Source organism: Pan troglodytes, chromosome 7 (genome assembly GCF_028858775.2).
Source record: "Pan troglodytes isolate AG18354 chromosome 7, NHGRI_mPanTro3-v2.0_pri, whole genome shotgun sequence".
Lineage (NCBI taxonomy): Eukaryota > Metazoa > Chordata > Mammalia > Primates > Hominidae > Pan > Pan troglodytes.
In genome coordinates this window covers 114,609,713-114,626,363 of record NC_072405.2, presented here as the reverse complement: position 1 = coordinate 114,626,363, position 16,651 = coordinate 114,609,713, and the positions used below count along the sequence as shown (strand labels likewise).

The following is a 16,651-nucleotide window of genomic DNA, read 5'->3' as shown; positions in this document are numbered from 1 at the left end:
TGCTCATCAGATGACATGAGGCCCATCAGCTCTGCAGGGGAGGTTATGTGAGTCTGACTTTGGCCTTCACACCTGCACCTCAGCTGCTTCAGGAGAAGCCACTTTGGGCAAGTTACAAGAACCTGGGGGATGTTTCATTACAGTGAAATAAAGGCATAGGGTGAGTTTTGAAAGGATGGGTCTGTTCCCATGTGCTATATGACAATGGCCCTAGATGGGTGTTAAGATACTGTGCTAAACACTCACCTCTCTCCAGGGCCTCTCTTAGGGACAATGCCTGGAGGGCAGTTGGGTTCAGCCTTCACATTCAAGAAAGGCCTCAAATTTGTGTTTTTCAAATTATCACAAAAGCAGATTTTTCTAAAAGTTCCATAGATACATTGCAAGAATTGAAAGAAAAAGCTGTGTCAGGCAGGGTTCTTAGCTGCAATGAGGAGAAATTCACTCTAAATAGTTAAACAAAAAGGGAATGTATCAAAGGATACTGGGTGGCTCATAGACTCTCCAGGAGGGCTAGAGGAGCAAGCTGAGAGGCTGAGCAGCCAGGACTGATGCCCCAGGCATCCCACAGGGCATCGGAGAGCTCTGATCCTGCTCCTAGGCACAGATACTGCAGATCACCTCACTGCAGTGGAGCTCAGATCCTGCTGCTAGAATTTCTGTCACAGCTGGCCCTAAACCCAGGATTGACCCATCTCTACCCTCCACATGGATTCCTGTGGTAGCTGCTTCCTGTGTCACCAACTTGCCAGGCAAAGTCTGGTACTAGGGCATCATTTTGAAGGAGCCCAGGTCACATGCCTGGGCCCTAGCTGCAAAGAAGTCTGGGAAGACATGTTTTTGGCTTCTGCCATGGGGAGAATTCCCCAGAGGAAGTGTGTTCAAAGGAATGACAGATGTCCTTACAAAGATGTGTGACTCTGAACTTGCGTTTGTTCCAATAATAGACCACATCTCCCAAACTGCACAACAAATGCATAGATTTTAAACACTGTTTGGTAGTGATCTGAGAAATCACGTGATGATATTGCATTGTATTTTTATGTTTAAAACTGTCTATAATTAAATATTGAAAATGTACCACAATTTTTAAAACTTTCTGATGGCAGGGTTACAAATATAACAGTATTCTCAAAAGTTGGAAGTGGTTTCTGCCTCTCACAAGTTCATTCAATATTAAACTATGTGAACCTTGGGCAAGTTGTGAAACGGCACTATTTCAGCATTATCATCTTGGAAATGGAGTAATAATATTGAGCTGTGTGCTTATTACAGTTGGTAATATTAAAATTGCCAAGTATTTATAGGTATTAGTGAACAAGTACTTCATATAAGCTAAGATGCCACTAAGAATGATAGTTATAACAATTTTACTTATTTATTCATTACTAATCAACCTGTACAGCATGCTAGAAATGTTGGGTACCCAACAGAAATGGGCTGGATGTTTACCTCTCATTTACTTCAGTTTTCTGTTCCCAAAACACAGTCATGTCCCAGAGGACAGTGGAGGCAGGAATTTAAACCAACCTGACTAAACAGGAGGACAATCATGCAGTCTTTTAATTTGATCATCACATAAACGTTTATAAAGCACCTAGCATGTGCTGAAGCTAAACCAACCTAGTCTCTGTCTTAAAGTGTGTACCAAGTAGGAAAAGAGAGCCTTGTCAAGAGATCAATGTGATACCTTCAGATAATGCTAAACGACAGAGGAAAATGTTCAGTTTCACCCCATGTCGTCAGGGTCAGCTTCTAGGGACCAGGGTTCTTGGGTGGAGTTTTAGGGCAGGGAGAAGGGCAGAAGTGAGGAGGGCATTTATGGAAAAGATAACTTCATGTGCAAGGATTCAGAAGTGTGAAAGCTCCTAAGATTGGATAATTACAGCTTCAGCTGGAAGGAAAAAGTTGGGTGACGAATGACACCCTGTCAGACACCTTCCAATGTGAAAGTGGAAGCACATTCCTTTTGCTGCTGGTGATAGTGCCTCAAATTTACATTTTGTGTTAATTTGACTTCATTTACATAATGACTTAATATAAAGAATCTCTTAGATGTTGTCTAATTGTCCTCTTTCTCTTGCTAACCCCAAGTCTGAGAAAGTCAACGTAATGACCTTTTTTTTTTTTTTTGGTATGAGGCAAAGAAATCTGATTTGATATTTTGCTGTGTCAACCTCATTTTAAGATCACAACTTACATCAAGGAAACAGTATAACAAGAACACTGAAGATACCTAGAATCTGCCATCTTCCTTTTCTTAGCCACAAAAAAAGCTACTTTGTATATTCCCTCTTGTATTTGCCCACATGCATATATATTTTTCTGGTAGACATAATGTACATACTCTCTATCACCGGTTTTTCCATTGATATTACATAATTGTCAGGGTTTTTGCTTCCCAATGTATTTTTAATTCTAGTCTTTCATAAATGCCTAATATTCTATAGGATAGACTTTGGAAAATAGTTATGCTTCAGTTTTTAAATAGTTTAGGCAACATTGTAATGACAATATTTGTGTATAAAGATTATTTCTTCTGTTAGATGTTTTCCCTAAGAGCCTCAGTAACTCTTAAGAATTTTTTTCCTCCCATTCATGTACTTCAAATAAATTTCAGCACAGATTTTTAATTCATTTTACTTTCTTCATATAGCAACCTTACTAATGCATCAGTCCAAAAATCTTCTTTATATAGTATGCTGTAATACAATCCCAAGAGTCCCTCCCATCAATATAACTGTTATGTGTAGGAATGCAGCAGCCCAGGCTATGGAAATATTTGGCAGATTACAATGGCCATAAAAAGTCTTTTCACCCTGAAGGTTTGAAGCCCCTCTCTATTGTTTCCTAACTTTATTTTCTTTGAGTTTGTATCTTTCATCACCATAATTCATCATAACTCATTCTATACTTAGTATTCCTTTAAATAATTTTCTTCATTTTCCTGTTTCAGTGACATTATTTACCACTTGATTAATACCCCTCCATCCTTCTTAATGTTTGAAATTATTGTGTATTTGTACCCGCCTCCTGCTTCTTGGTGATTCTTTGACATTTCTTTATATCAGTAAGTTGGTTCCTAAGGTCACCGAAAGCTCTTTTTTTTTTGCTGCAGCATACACTTAAAATATGACCCAGCAATTTCACTCCTGGGTATTTACATTAGAGAAATATTCATGCAAAACAGGTACCTGAATGTTTATAACAGTTCTATTCATATTCATCAAAAAACTATTTAGAAACAACCCAAATGGCCTTCAGTGGGTGAATGTATAGCACTGCGGTATGTCCATACAGTGGAATACTATGCAGCAACACAAAAGGAGCTATTGATACACAAAACAAATTGGATGAATCTCAAAGGATTGATGTGGAATTAGATAAGTCAGTCTTGAAAGATTACATACTCTATGATTCTACTTATATGACAGTCTTGAAAACAGAAAACTATAGTGATGAAGAATAGATCAGTGGTTGCCAGGTGTTAGGGATTGGGGGAGGGCGTGACTACAAAGGGATAGTATGAGTCTAGGGTAGTGGTATCACTGTTCTGTGTCTTAATTGTTGTGATTGTAACACAAATCTATGTATGTGTAAACATTCATAGAAATGTGCACCAGAAGATCATTTTTATTGTAAATTTTAAAAATATAAAAAGATCCAAGTTTCCAACCAGGTGCAGTGACTCATGCCCATAATCCCAACACTTTGGAAAGCCAAGGTGGGTGGATTGCTTGAGCCTTGGAGTTTGAGACCATCCTGGGTGACATGGCTAAACCCTGTCTCTACCAAAAACAATATAAATATTAGCTGGGTGTGGTGGCACGTGCCTGTAGTGCCAGCTACTTGGGAGGCTGAGGTGGGAGGATCGCTTGAACTGAGGAGGTAGAGATTGCAGTGAGCTATGGTCACACCACTGTACTTCCAGCCTAGGCAACAAGAGCAAAACCCTGTCTCAAAAACTAAAAATTAAAATTAAAAAAATCTTAGTTTCATCAAACTGGTCATATGTCCTTTGGCAAGTGATATAACCTTTCTAAATCTCAATTTATTTTTCCTATAAAATGTGGAAAATACTCTCTACATTGGAGAGGCATTCTAAAGATGAAATAAGATGTTATAAACGATCTCCCTGACATACTAGATGCTCCTCTTTCTGTTTTCCATGGCAGCAATTTCTCACTGGGAGCAGATTATTTTTTATTATTATCATCACCATGGTTTTTTACAGCTATTTGGCTCTTAGGTAACAGCCTGGAGCCACTGAGGGTTTCAAGCAGGAAAGTGACATGATCTGATCTTCATTTTTAAAAGACAATTTGAGCAGCTTTGTGGAGAGTGGTAAGGAATGCAGGAGGGTAAGAATTGAAACAAAGAAGCCAGTAAGAAGTGTTGGGGTTGTCCAGGTGAGAGATGACGGTATAGACTCCAGTGGGAGCCATGGAGTGGGGAGAGGAGAAGCGGGGGGTTTATTCTGGGAGGAAGTAGAACAAAGAAGCTTGATGCTGGTTGAGGGGTGAGGAAAGATAGATGGTGATGTCATTTACTGAGATGAGAACTCAAGGGAGGAGCAAACTTGAGTGGGTGGGTTGTGGTCAGCATTACAAGTCAAGAATTCTGTCTGGGCATGTTGGGATTGGAAACCAAGTAAGCAGTTAGACCAAGGAACAGGCCAGTGTTATCTTGCTCATTACTAGGACTGCAGCACACAGCAGCTGGGGCTTCCTCATCAGCCCTTCCAAATAAGGCTGGGGGAACTTTGAGCTGCTCCTCCTTAGACTCACTCAGCCTTGACGATTTTTAAAAAATTTATCTCTTTAATCCATTCCTGAGAGGGATTGTAGAACCTTCCACCAGAATTTAGAGTATGCTATTATTCTAAGTGAAGTAACTCAGGAATGGAAAACCAAACATTGTATGTTCTCACTCATAAGTGGGAGCAAAGCTATGAGGATGCAAAGGCATAAGAATAGCACCATGGACTTTGGGGACTCAGCGGGAAAGGGTGGGAAGGGGTGAGGGATAAAAGACTACACATTGGGTTCAGTGTACACTGTTCGGGTGATGGGTGCACCAAAATCTCACAAATCACCACTAAAGAACTTACTCACGTAACCAAATACCACCTGTCCCCCAAAAGCCTATGGAAATAAAACATTTTAAAGAAAAAAAGGACTCAGATTATGCTCATATTAGTCACTGCTGCCAGATTTTTTTCTTTTCCATTTAATGAGATTTAAGGAAAGGAGGCATGTAGCATTTTCAAATACCCAGCCTGAAAGTCATCAATCGTATTATGTAGGATTGAAAAGTATTAATAAACTACTGAGAATGATGACAAATGTATGACATAGAATATGCTAAGAGATTATATTCCAACGTATTTGATTATTTCTGTTATCTTCAAATTTCTAGTTTTGCTACAGACAATGAAAGAAATTCTATATATACTTTTCCTTGATAACTACCAAGTCCAATTTGATAACTACCAAATAGCTATTTCCTTTGGGAAGGCAGGAACGGGCATGGGATTTGGGAAGGGGTATTGAAGAAGCCCCCATTGTATCTATAAAAAGTTAAAATTTCATAGAGCTGGATATAGGGTCAGTGTGTTCATCAGTCATCTGCGTTTAAAAATATTTTATAATTTAAAAGTGAAAAAATGTGTTGTTAACATATAAATAAAAATAATTTTAAAATCTGAACATAAAAGACAATGCCCTCCTTCCACTCACTCCACCCTCATTAATCACCTTAAAGAGTGATCTCTTGGGTTTTTCTCTCAGAAAAATGTAATTACTTTGTAATGAAATGTTAATGTTATGTTCTATTCTTAAAGTTACTTGTTACAGTGATGAAGCTATGACTTAATAGAGTTGCTAAGTTTTCTTCTAAGTCATTTTTCTTTTAATATTTTATATTTATCAAGTGAGCTGGTGATGATCCAGAACTTTTTTGTTGTTTTCACAAATATAGGACTATCTCAGCAAAAACTCATCATCAGGCTGTTAACTTCAACATTTTCGAGGGCATGGTTTGCCACGGGGTGCCCCTTGTGACTATTTCAAGAGGCAAAGTGGTATATGAAGCCGGAGTGTTCAGTGTCACGGCAGGAGATGGGAAGTTTATTCCTCGAAAACCATTTGCTGAATATATTTACAAACGAATAAAGCAGCGAGACCGGGTGAGTGTGCCACAGTGGGATACTGCCACAAGTCGGACTCTCTCCTGCTTCTGGATGTCTGGCTGGTTATTGTTGGTAGTAGTGGTGTTGACACATCACACTTGGTTTAATGTATTCCTGGGGTGTCAGGATTGATATGAGAGATTAGAGATGCCAGTTTTTAGATAAAGGATCATTATTGGATGCACGCATTTCCCCTTGCAGACTGATAGGTCAGTTCGGGATTTCCAGATTGTGGGGTAATCTGGTGGGGGCTTTTGGCAATTGTGTTAGTCAGGGTCCTCCAAGAGGCAGACACCAAGATGGATAAAGGTGTATGAGTTTTATTAGAGGAAACACCTGTGAAAGAAACTAGGAGGTGGCTGGAAAAGATTGGGAGAGCCCTCAGATTGCAAGTTAAGTCTGAAACCAGTAAAGAAAAGAAAGAGAGAAAATGGGTAGGAGCATCCTGGAACACCCTACAGTCTAGGGGAGGCTGAAAAAGGCCGTCAGGGAGTCCTTGAGCCAAGTCTCAGATCTCCCAGCTACAGGCCAGGCCCAGTCATTGGCTGAGAGCCACTGTGGGAGGTGTGACCTCTGTGTAAAAGTGTAATGAAGTTCAGAGGTCAGCAGCAGCCCCTTGAAAAAATGTGCTCCCATTAGTTGAAGATCTGCAAGGTCAGTTTTTATGACCACCAGAGCAATAGTGGAGTTTTGGGCTGGAGAAGACCTAAATTCTCTCTTGCCCTCGCCACCATTTCCTAGCTGTGTGGCCTTGAGCAAGTTTCTCGATCCTCCTTGGGCTCAATTCCCTCATCTGGAAAATGACAACAATGTTTCCTTCCTAACAAATTGTGACACTCAAATGGGTTTTTTTTTTAATGAAACGCATGGCCCAAAGCAGTAGCTCACCACACCTGTAATCCCAGCCCTTTGAGAGGCAGAGGTGGGAGAATCACTTGAGGCCAGGAGTTTGAGAACAGCCTGGACAACAGAGTGAGACCCCATCTCTACAAAAAATTTAAAAATAAAAAATAATTAGCCAGCCATACCAGTGCACTCCAGCCTGGGCAACAGGTTGGTAGGAGGTCAATAAATGTCACTTTTGTCTCTTTGCTTTCCCCTTTTGATGACCAAATCTCTATCAAAGACCCCTGTTATTATAAAAGAGATATTGGGGCTTTCACACAAGTTTTGTTTAGTTCACACAGAGTTTGAAATAGTTTTAAAATTTTACTACACCAAATACACTAAAATATTTGAGAATTTTAGATTTAAAAAATCTAGATTTCTGGATATGGGGGCCGGGGAGGCAACCCTGTGTCCTCAATCCCACATGGGTCCAATGGGCCAGAGCTAGATGGCAGGCCCCTAGCTAGGAGGTATTTCTGGTTTTCACCCAGAAGGCTTCACACATTACTTGCCTGGCCATGTAGATGGTAGTGTTTGCCACCCTTGGACTAGTTCTAAGGCTTCTCCCTCTTCTTTCCATTTTTCAAATGTACCTCTCCTTTTCCAGAGCTCTCTGGCTGTTTTTTTGATTCAATTCATTTGGATCTTGTAGAGGCTTTGGTTTCTCCTTTAATGTCTTATGAAAAATGTTTACTTGTGGATTCTCAGAGTCCATTATGCAAGATTTATCCATTTTTAAACACTTCCTAAGGCTTTGATTAGGTAAACAAGTTTTCTCACGTGCTTTAAATTCTCAGAAAACTGCAGTTCTTTATATGCTGTATTTATATGCTCAGTCAAAATAGGTGGTTTAAGGTTACAGTTAATATTTCTGGGGAGTTAGTTTATAAATGTTAACATTAATGGGTGACAAGTAGGTGGTAACTATAAGAATCCTAGGATCCTCGGTGTTTCTGAAGATGTATGTGATAAATAACAGCAGCACTAACATTTAGTGAGTGCTTACTGAATGCAAGACACACTGCTAAGGTCTCTGTCACTATAATAACCCTGGGAGGGAGGGAGGTATTTTTTTCACTTAAAATTAGAGAACTGGCCAGGTGTGGTGGTTCACACCTGTAATCCTAGCAGTTTGGGAGGCTGAGGCAAACAGATTGCCTGAGCTCAGTAGTTCAAGACCAGCCTAGGCAACATGGCAAAACCCCATCTCTACTAAAAATACAAAAAATTAGTTGGGCGTGGCAGCGCACCCCTGTAGTCCCAGCTACTTAGGAGGCTGAGGCACGAGAATAGCTTGAACCTGGGAGGTGGAGGTTGCAGTGAGCCAAGATCACACCACTGCACTCCAGCCTGGGTGACAGAGTGAGACTCTGTCTTAAAAAAAAAAAAAAAAAAGTTAGAGAACTGAAGCTTCAAGAAATTAAGAAATTTGTCCAAGTCACACAAGCAAGTGTATGGCAGAGCCAGGACATAAACCCTGCTTATATGATTCCAAAAACTTTATCCTTAAGTAATAATAGATGCTGTAAATTATAAACATTGAGTTAAATGAAGTAATGAAGGATAAGTTACTCAGCATTTGTTTTGGAAAGTCTCTCAAGGAAAAAATTAATCTAAGTTGGAGGCACTGATGGCAGCTGGTGCATTCATGAGACTGTAGCAGTAATCTAGGAGATGAACATAGAGGGTGGATTTAGGATATTATAAAGTAGTAAAATCAATAGAACTGGATGATAGATTATGTGACGCCTGAAGTGGATCCAAGGTAGGGCCAATCTTGGCATCAGTTCCAGTTGCTTCCAGCAGGGGCGCTAGACTAACAGGGAACCCTGATAGACCATATTTAAATGCTTGGCTTTGCCTTAGTCTTCTTGTAGAGAAAACGTTTTGAGGCAGCAGAGATCATCAAATCACTGGTTTCATCAGTTCTCCTTTGCAAATTGTTTTGTGATTTTTTTGGCAGAATTAATGCCAACTGCAATTTTTATGAGTTCACTATCAATTCTGTGAATTATTTTAGTTTCTTAGTATTTTTTTCTGGTATCAAATTTTTAGGCATTTTAGTGCATCATTGTTTTAAAAATACCAATAAATGATAGTTATCATGTGCTGTTTTGAGCACTATCTGCCAAGCTCTGTACTAAGTGGTTTATATTCATTATTTTACTTAATCCATAAAGCAAGCCAAGTGGTAGGTATTATTGTTCCCATTTTACAGAATAGAAAGCTGAGTCTCAGTAGGATTAAGTAACTTTCCCTAGGTTAAGCATTAAGTAAACCTAAGAGCCAGGATTTGTGATAAGGTCTTTTTGATTCCCACTGTACCACTGGACCTCTGTAGAGACAAAAATAAAAATAAAAGGAAGAAAATAGTCATGAAACCCAAATCATGGAGAAATGCCTTATTCAAAAAATGTTGGTGTGGAAAAGATATTAAATAAAATGGATAAAATGAAATGAGGTTTGGGAACTGTCTGGAGATGGTTCCCTATGGCATTAGGCAAAGACAACTTACAGGATAAAAATATCACATGAAGGTTAAGAAAAAGAATCATAAAAACTCTAGATTTTAAAATTCACATGAGGTTATCAAAGTCCTTGCTTTGGTTTTCATTTCAAATATTCAGATTTCTTTGTGAGTGGGGATAAGAGTTTGAGGGCAAGCAGGAATAGCAAATGCTATTTCTTTGCTTATCTGTTGTCCCTACCAAGAAAATTAATCACTTCCTATTCTGGACTCCCAAAGCACAGAGTACAGAGTCACATCAGCATTTGTCAGTCCCTGAACTCAGCTGGTCTCCTGGCTAGAGTTAGTTCCTTCAGAGCAGCATCTTATTCTTTTTTGCCAGTACTTGGTACATAGGTGGCATCTGGTAAATGAATAAACTGCACACAGAAGGAGCAAAAGCTATAGTTTCAGAGATGTGTAGAAGGAAATTTAACTAAATTTACCCAGCAGATTACCCCTGCCTTATTTCAAATAGTGGGATTATCTGTGAGAGCTTGATTTTTATCTATGATTTTATTGCATAATAATAAAATTTGTCAACATCATACCATGCAGCTATTACTGTTACTGGGTCTTTTGGGAAATTTCAAAGGAAAGAGAAGATGTTTTTATCTGATTTGACAGCTTTGGAGAATTGTTAATTTATTTATTTTAAAATGTAGACAGCTGATCCTAAGGGAAAATATTGAATCAGAAGATGAGGCATCAAACTTTATTTGATAAATATAACATAATAGAATATATTTCAACTTCAACTTCATATAAAAGTTGTTTAAGGAAAGAAAAGCAAAAGAAAAGAGGGAGGGGAAAAATGTAAGAGCAACTTGGATGTTCAAGAGAATCCTGACTGAGCAAAACTACATATTATTAATTGTTTACAAAAAATATATAGCTCTTTAAGTTAAAATGGATTATGTTTCTTGAATTTTTTTGTGTTTAGAGTGTTATAAGTTCCAACAAAATGTGAAAGTACAGACATTTGTTAAGTCATCTGTTTTTCTCTTTTTTTTTCAGTAATAGGGAACCCCAACCTTTTCTGGAAAATCAGGATCACATTGCATTTTATAGAGAAACAGGAATAGCTTCATGGAGTGATGTATGGTTTCAGAATACTGCTGCCAAAGCTTTTAAACTGGGTTGTATCTTTGCAATGATAAGCATAATTTGCCTTGTAGATAAGATAAAATTGAGTGGATGGCTGCTTTGGTCCTTGAGATGGGTATTCTCCATTTCTGAAATAACCATTTGTCAATGTCTTTCTCAAGGTGGTAGCTCAGAGAAAATAATTTAAGACATATCACTTGCCATATAATCCTAATTTCTTCAGGTTAATCACTACCAATACAAGGTAATACACATGCTGGAGTTGGCTCATTTTGGCTCACAAGAGACATATGTACGCATCTATGCCCAACTCTTCATTCAGTGGTGTCAGTTTGGTAGCTTGAAAACAGCCAGAGAAGGAGTATTTACACCACAGAAATAGGCAGGTGCTTTAAGTTAGGGCTTTAAGGATGGTGAGGAAAAAGGAAGGTAGAGATAGTTGTTAATATTTACCAACACATCACTATACACAGGACACTTTCTAAGTACTCTTTTTCATGCTTTATCTAATCAATCAACATTCGTTCAGTAAATATTTATTGATCACCAGTTATGTTCCAAGCACACTTTAATTCTTTCAACAACCCTTGGAGGTAAGTAGTGATATTCCTATTTTATATATTAAGAAATAGAGGCTCAGGGAGCTCACATAGTTACCAAGTGGCAGTATTGGGACTCAAACCCAGGTTTGTCTACCTCCAAAGCCAATCCCTTTAACTTGTATCACTGCAGTATCCTAACCATAAAGTTTAATCCCTACTCAAACAAATAGCCACCCATTCCCCCATCCTTATGATATTGCTCCCTCAGTCTCCCCTCTGCACAGAGGGTTCACTTCCTCTCGGACTGGCAAATTTACCAGAGGAGCCAGCCCTGAAATGAGACAGCCCAGCTTTGTAGCTCACAGCATTTTGTTTGTTTGTTTGTTTATTTATTTATTTATTGCTTCAAATCTTTCCCTCTCCCACTCCAGCCAGGATATTTTAAGGATTAAATTGAGATATTTGGTAAATTGTAAACATCATCAAAATGCCAATCTTCATTGTTATAGATCACCTCTGTTGCACCTAGGGCTTTCTCATTTACAAGTGATTCACAGAGCCCTGGGTAGCTCAGTTCAATGTGTGCTGAGTACCCTCTACATTCACCAGGCCAGGCGTGGATTTCATTCTCAGGGAGTCACTGTTCATTTGGTCTGCTTGCTGTTGACCCAGCATCTGCTGTTTGGTATTTGGAAGTTCTGTTGTCTTTATTGATATTTTAGTATCTTAGCCTCCATGAACAGCATTCAATCATTAATACCTTTGGGATTCTTCTCTGTTGATCTTGCTAATTTCAGAAAATCTAGCATCCAGCCAGGCATGGTGGCTCACACCTGTAATCCCAGCACTTTGGGATGCTGAAGCGGGTGGATCACCTGAGGTCAGGAGTTCAAGACTAGCCTGGCCAACATGGTGAAACCCCCTTTCTACTAAAAATGCAAAAATTAGCCGTGAGTGGTAGTGCATGTCTATAATCCCAGTTTCTTGGGAGGCTAAGGCAGAAGAATCATTTGAACTCAGAAGGCAGAGGTTGCAGTGAGCTGAGATCGTACCACTGTACTCTAGCCTGAGCAGCAGAGTGAGGCTCTGTCTCAAATAAATAAATAAATAAATAAAAAGAAAAAAAAAAGAAAATCTAGCATCCCAGCACATTCCATCCTTAGCAGTCAATATGATTAAATTTTCGTTTTCTTTTCTTTTTTCTTTTTTTTTTAAGAGTCTCACTCAGTTGCCCAGACTAGAGTGCAGTGGGATGATCTTGGCTCACTGCAACCTCCACCTCCTGGGTTCAAGCAATTCTCCTGCCTCAGCCTCCTGAGTAGCTGGGACTACAGGCGTAGGCCACCACACCTGGATAATTTTTGTATTTTTAGTAGAGACGGGGTTTCACCATGTTGACCAGGCTGGTCTTGAACTCCTGACCTCAAGTGATCAGCCTCCCTCAGCCTCCCAAAGTGCTTGGATTATAGGTGTGAGCCACCATGCCCAGCCCAATATGATTAAATTTACTATCAACTTATGTCTTCCTTTTTCCTTGGTCATGTAACCAAAGGGCATTTCTGCAGTTATGAAAGTGTAATGATAATTGGAATTAATGTTTATTTATAGAACCACAAATTATATAATTTTCATTTCTGTCTCTCTATTAATTTGTCACAATGACAAGTATCATCAAATACTGAGAACTCAAGTTCAATTCTCATTTACCAAAGTAAACCACTGATGTCCTGCTAGGTGAGGTGCCACCTATGTCTTTTGTATTACTTATTTTTTGTGCTTGCTGCTATAACAGAATATCTGAGGCTGGTTAATTTATAATGAACAGACATTTATTGGCTGACATTTCAGGATGCTATGAAGTCCAAGAACGAGGCGCTGGCATCTAGAGAGGGCCTTCTTGCTGTGTCATCCCATGGAGGAAGGCATCACATGGCAGAAGGGCAAAGAGAGAAGAAGGGAGAGAGCCAAAGGGGCCAAACTTGTCATTTTATAAGGAATGCACTCCTAAGATAACAGCATTAATCCATTCATAAAGGCAGAGCCCTCATGGCCTAACCATCTCTCAAAAGTCTCACCTCTTAATACTGTTACAATGGCAATTAAATTTTAACATGAGTTTGAGAGGGGACAAACATTCAAACCACAGCAACAGCCTCTCATGTGGTTTTACCCTCAAGCCATTTTATTTGATTGTGATACCATCAAGATGGAAAGAATTGCTGTCAAGGTGTGATCATCTAATCTTGACCAGCATGTACTGGGGGGAAAAAATACCATAATCAAATTAGCCTTCCAACAGTGTGTTCTCAGGACTTGAGTCTCTTGAAGTATTCCTTGAGAAAGTTGTCAAATAATTTTAGATGATGTTACCCTCAGGTGATACAAATGCCCAATATCATAAAAAGTTTCAAGAAGTCCTATAGTCAAGAAATCTCCCTTCATTTAATAAGTGTTTGTAGATCACCAGGCACTATTCTAGATGCTGAGGATATAGGCATTAATAAGACAGCCAGTCTGATCACAAAGAGCTTATATTCTACTTGTTTCAAACTGTGGTTCGTGGTGCTTAAGTTCTAGTTGTGTTTGAGCAATTTTACACCTCTTTGTGCTGTAGCTAATGAGCACAAAGGAGATAAAGGAGTCTGGAGATCAAGAGACATCAAAGCTGGAGATAAAATTTGGGTGTCATAACATATAGATTTAAAACCGTGAGTCTTAAGGTCACCAAGGAAACTATATTAGAGAAGAAAGGGGGCTTAAGATAGAGCTCTGGGCCCACCAACCTTCAGAGGTGGAGGAGAAGAGCAAGCATCAGTGGAGTCTGAGAAGGCTGACCAGTGATGCAGGAAGACCATCAGGAGAACATGGAGTCCCAGAAGGCGAGAAAAGAAACCTGCTGTCTTTGTTCAATCCAGAGTACTCTGTTTCCTCATCCTGGTTTTTCTATGTGTTTTATGCTGCATAAATGTCCTGTAAGAATTAGGTATGCTTTTAGCCAGGAGAATAGGGATGGAGTCTTTATTATCACCATATTCATCTGGGATGCCAGAGAAAGAGGCTCACTTTATTTTGACCCTGACTGCTAGTGTCAACTACATGCATTAAGCAATGGCTCTGCCATATGCTGGGGTCTGTGTCAGGCTGGGCAGTTCATACTTCGGACAGAGGTTTGCCATCGTCATTAGAGAGAAGGAATAAGACAAGGATTGCTAAGAGTTGGAGGTTAAGTCTACTTAGAAAACAAATGTGCAGCTGAACTTCTGAATAACAGCAGTGATGGTTTCAGATTCTGCAGAAGGAGTGCCATCACTTTTCCATTTTGTCACAGTGAACATCTAGTGATGTCCTAAAACATGCCCAGAGAACAATGCCAGAAGTGACAGACAGCACAAAGATGAAGAAGGCATGAGTCTAGCCATCATAGAGCTTATGTAACCCAATTCTAAGGACGAGCAAATATTAAAAGGTTAAAAGGGCTGAGAGGCTTGAGACTAGAACTTAAGTTGTCTTTGATTTCTGTCAACTTATCTATCAAAGGGAAAGACTGTGGAGTGTGAGACAGCACAGGACTCCTTACAGGAGGCTGCTTGTTTCTGAGGTGGCCGTGCACGCAGGCGTGGCTCCCATTCATGGCCATTCTGAGAGGAAAGCAGACCTGGCCCACCCAGAGCCTCAGAGGCAGGCAAGAGAGAGACAGTGTGCAGGTTAGACCCAGCCAGTCGGGTCAGAGACATGTGATGGTCAGCGTGACCAGGGTGACAAGCCAGACATGGCTGGCTCCATGACTGAACAGCCAGAAAGCAGTTTGTAGACAGCCGGCCACAGAAAAAGTACAGCCCAGGCCAGGCTCAGTGGCTCACGCCTGTAATCCCAGCACTTTGGGAAACTGAGGCAGGTGGATGACTTGAGGTCAGGAGTTCAAGACCAGCCTGGCCAAGGTGGCGAAATCCCATCTCTACTAAAAATACAAAAATTAGCTGGCCATGGTGGTGTGTGCCTGTAATTCCAGCTACTTGGGCGGCTGAGATATGAGAATCGTGTGCACATAGGAGGTGGAGTTTGCAGTGAGCCGACATTGTGCCACTGTGCTCCAGCTTGGGTGATGGAGTGAAACTCTGTCTCGAAAAAAAAAAAAAAGTACAGCCTGGAGAACAGATAAATGATGCAGCACAACAAAAGAGTGTGACAGAAACTGAGTCAGCCCACGCCAGGCCAAACCACAAAAAGAAGAAAGCAGGCTTACATGGGAAGCCCCCTTCATAGCTCCCTCCCCCAAAATCCCTTCTACCCATATCTATTGAGTGCTTGTTATGAAGAAAGAGAGCAGCACACCAGCCCTCTGTCTGCTGGGGGAGACTGACGAGTGAACAGATTATTCCAGAAACCTGGGGTAAGCAAGATAGTGGATAGGGGACAGAGGGCCAAAGCTTCCTAGACTGATGATTAGCTGAGCTGAGTGATAAAAGAGAAGTCAGATAATTACACAAAAATGAGAGCGGCAGCCCAGCCCATGCAAAAGCATGGCCCTGACTGGAAGCTACCAGGAAGGATTCTGATGTGCATGGCCTGGGTGGTGACTGCTTCCAGAGCCTGCAAGCTGGGTTCTGGGGAAGCATCCTCTAGGTGATGGAGCAGGCTGTAGAGCAAGCCCCGTTCTGAGTGAGGAGGACAGGCCCTGTGTGTGATGGCCCCACCTGAGCCACTGGCATGGGCAGTCAGTTCCCAAGACAGAGTCCAGGACAGACAAAAAATGAACAGCTGAAAAGTGCAAGTAGTGTAGGTTCAAGGAAGTGGTGTAGGAAGAGGGAGACAGAATGGGATCTGAGGAGGGCTGCACAGTACACAGTAGGTGGCACAAAAGTGTGCTCAGTTAGGTCACATGCTCCAGAGGCACTCACTGCAAAAGAGCCTGAAGATTGAACTGAAATATGCCATCGGCTTTGCTGAGTATGAATGCCAAGAGGAGCAGAGAGAAGTCAAGCCCTCTAGGTGACAGGCAGGAACGAGCTGAAAGAAGGACATAAATCTTGGTTTGCTCAGACGGGCCTGGATTATACTTATGTTAATTATGTTTAGTGCCCTTTTCATGCTAAGAAGTGTCCTACTTTGGATGATAAATTGTACAGTCACCCTAGGTTTAAGTGATATTCATGCAGTCTGGCTTGGAAAGTCAAGTCAGGAGAAGAAAAAAAAAAAAAAAAAAAACAGGGACCAAGGACCGGAAAGGGAGGATGTGGCCAGAGAGTGGGGTATTAGTGAGTTTAAGGTTTCAGATGTGGTGGTCCAAGGTGGTAGAAATGGGAGGCTGGCCCATCATTTCCTGGTGTCTGTGTTCCTCAAGATGACAACAGGGCTCAAAGACTGAGTAGACAGTGAGCCAAAATGGAAGTCCAGCAAAGCATTTAGACAGATACAGAA

The 16,651-nt window shown here is 40.5% G+C and overlaps 1 protein-coding gene across 7 annotated transcripts in view; it reads left to right on the top strand.

Moving 5' to 3' along the window:
- Positions 1–16,651, top strand: part of DPYS (dihydropyrimidinase) — an 87,605-nt gene that overhangs the window by 68,073 nt on the left and 2,881 nt on the right. For 6 of the 7 annotated variants that reach the window (XR_010159644.1, XR_010159643.1, XM_003311890.7 and 3 more), the window contains one exon: positions 5,980–6,187. Coding sequence is in view for 5 of the 7 variants with exons in the window: in XM_003311890.7 (XP_003311938.5) it covers positions 5,980–6,187 (208 nt within the window). In the remaining 2 variants the exon portion in view is untranslated. Of the gene's footprint in view, positions 1–5,979; positions 6,188–10,601; positions 10,621–16,651 lie in introns of those variants that run through there. The other variant, XM_016959762.4, reaches the window with a different exon arrangement.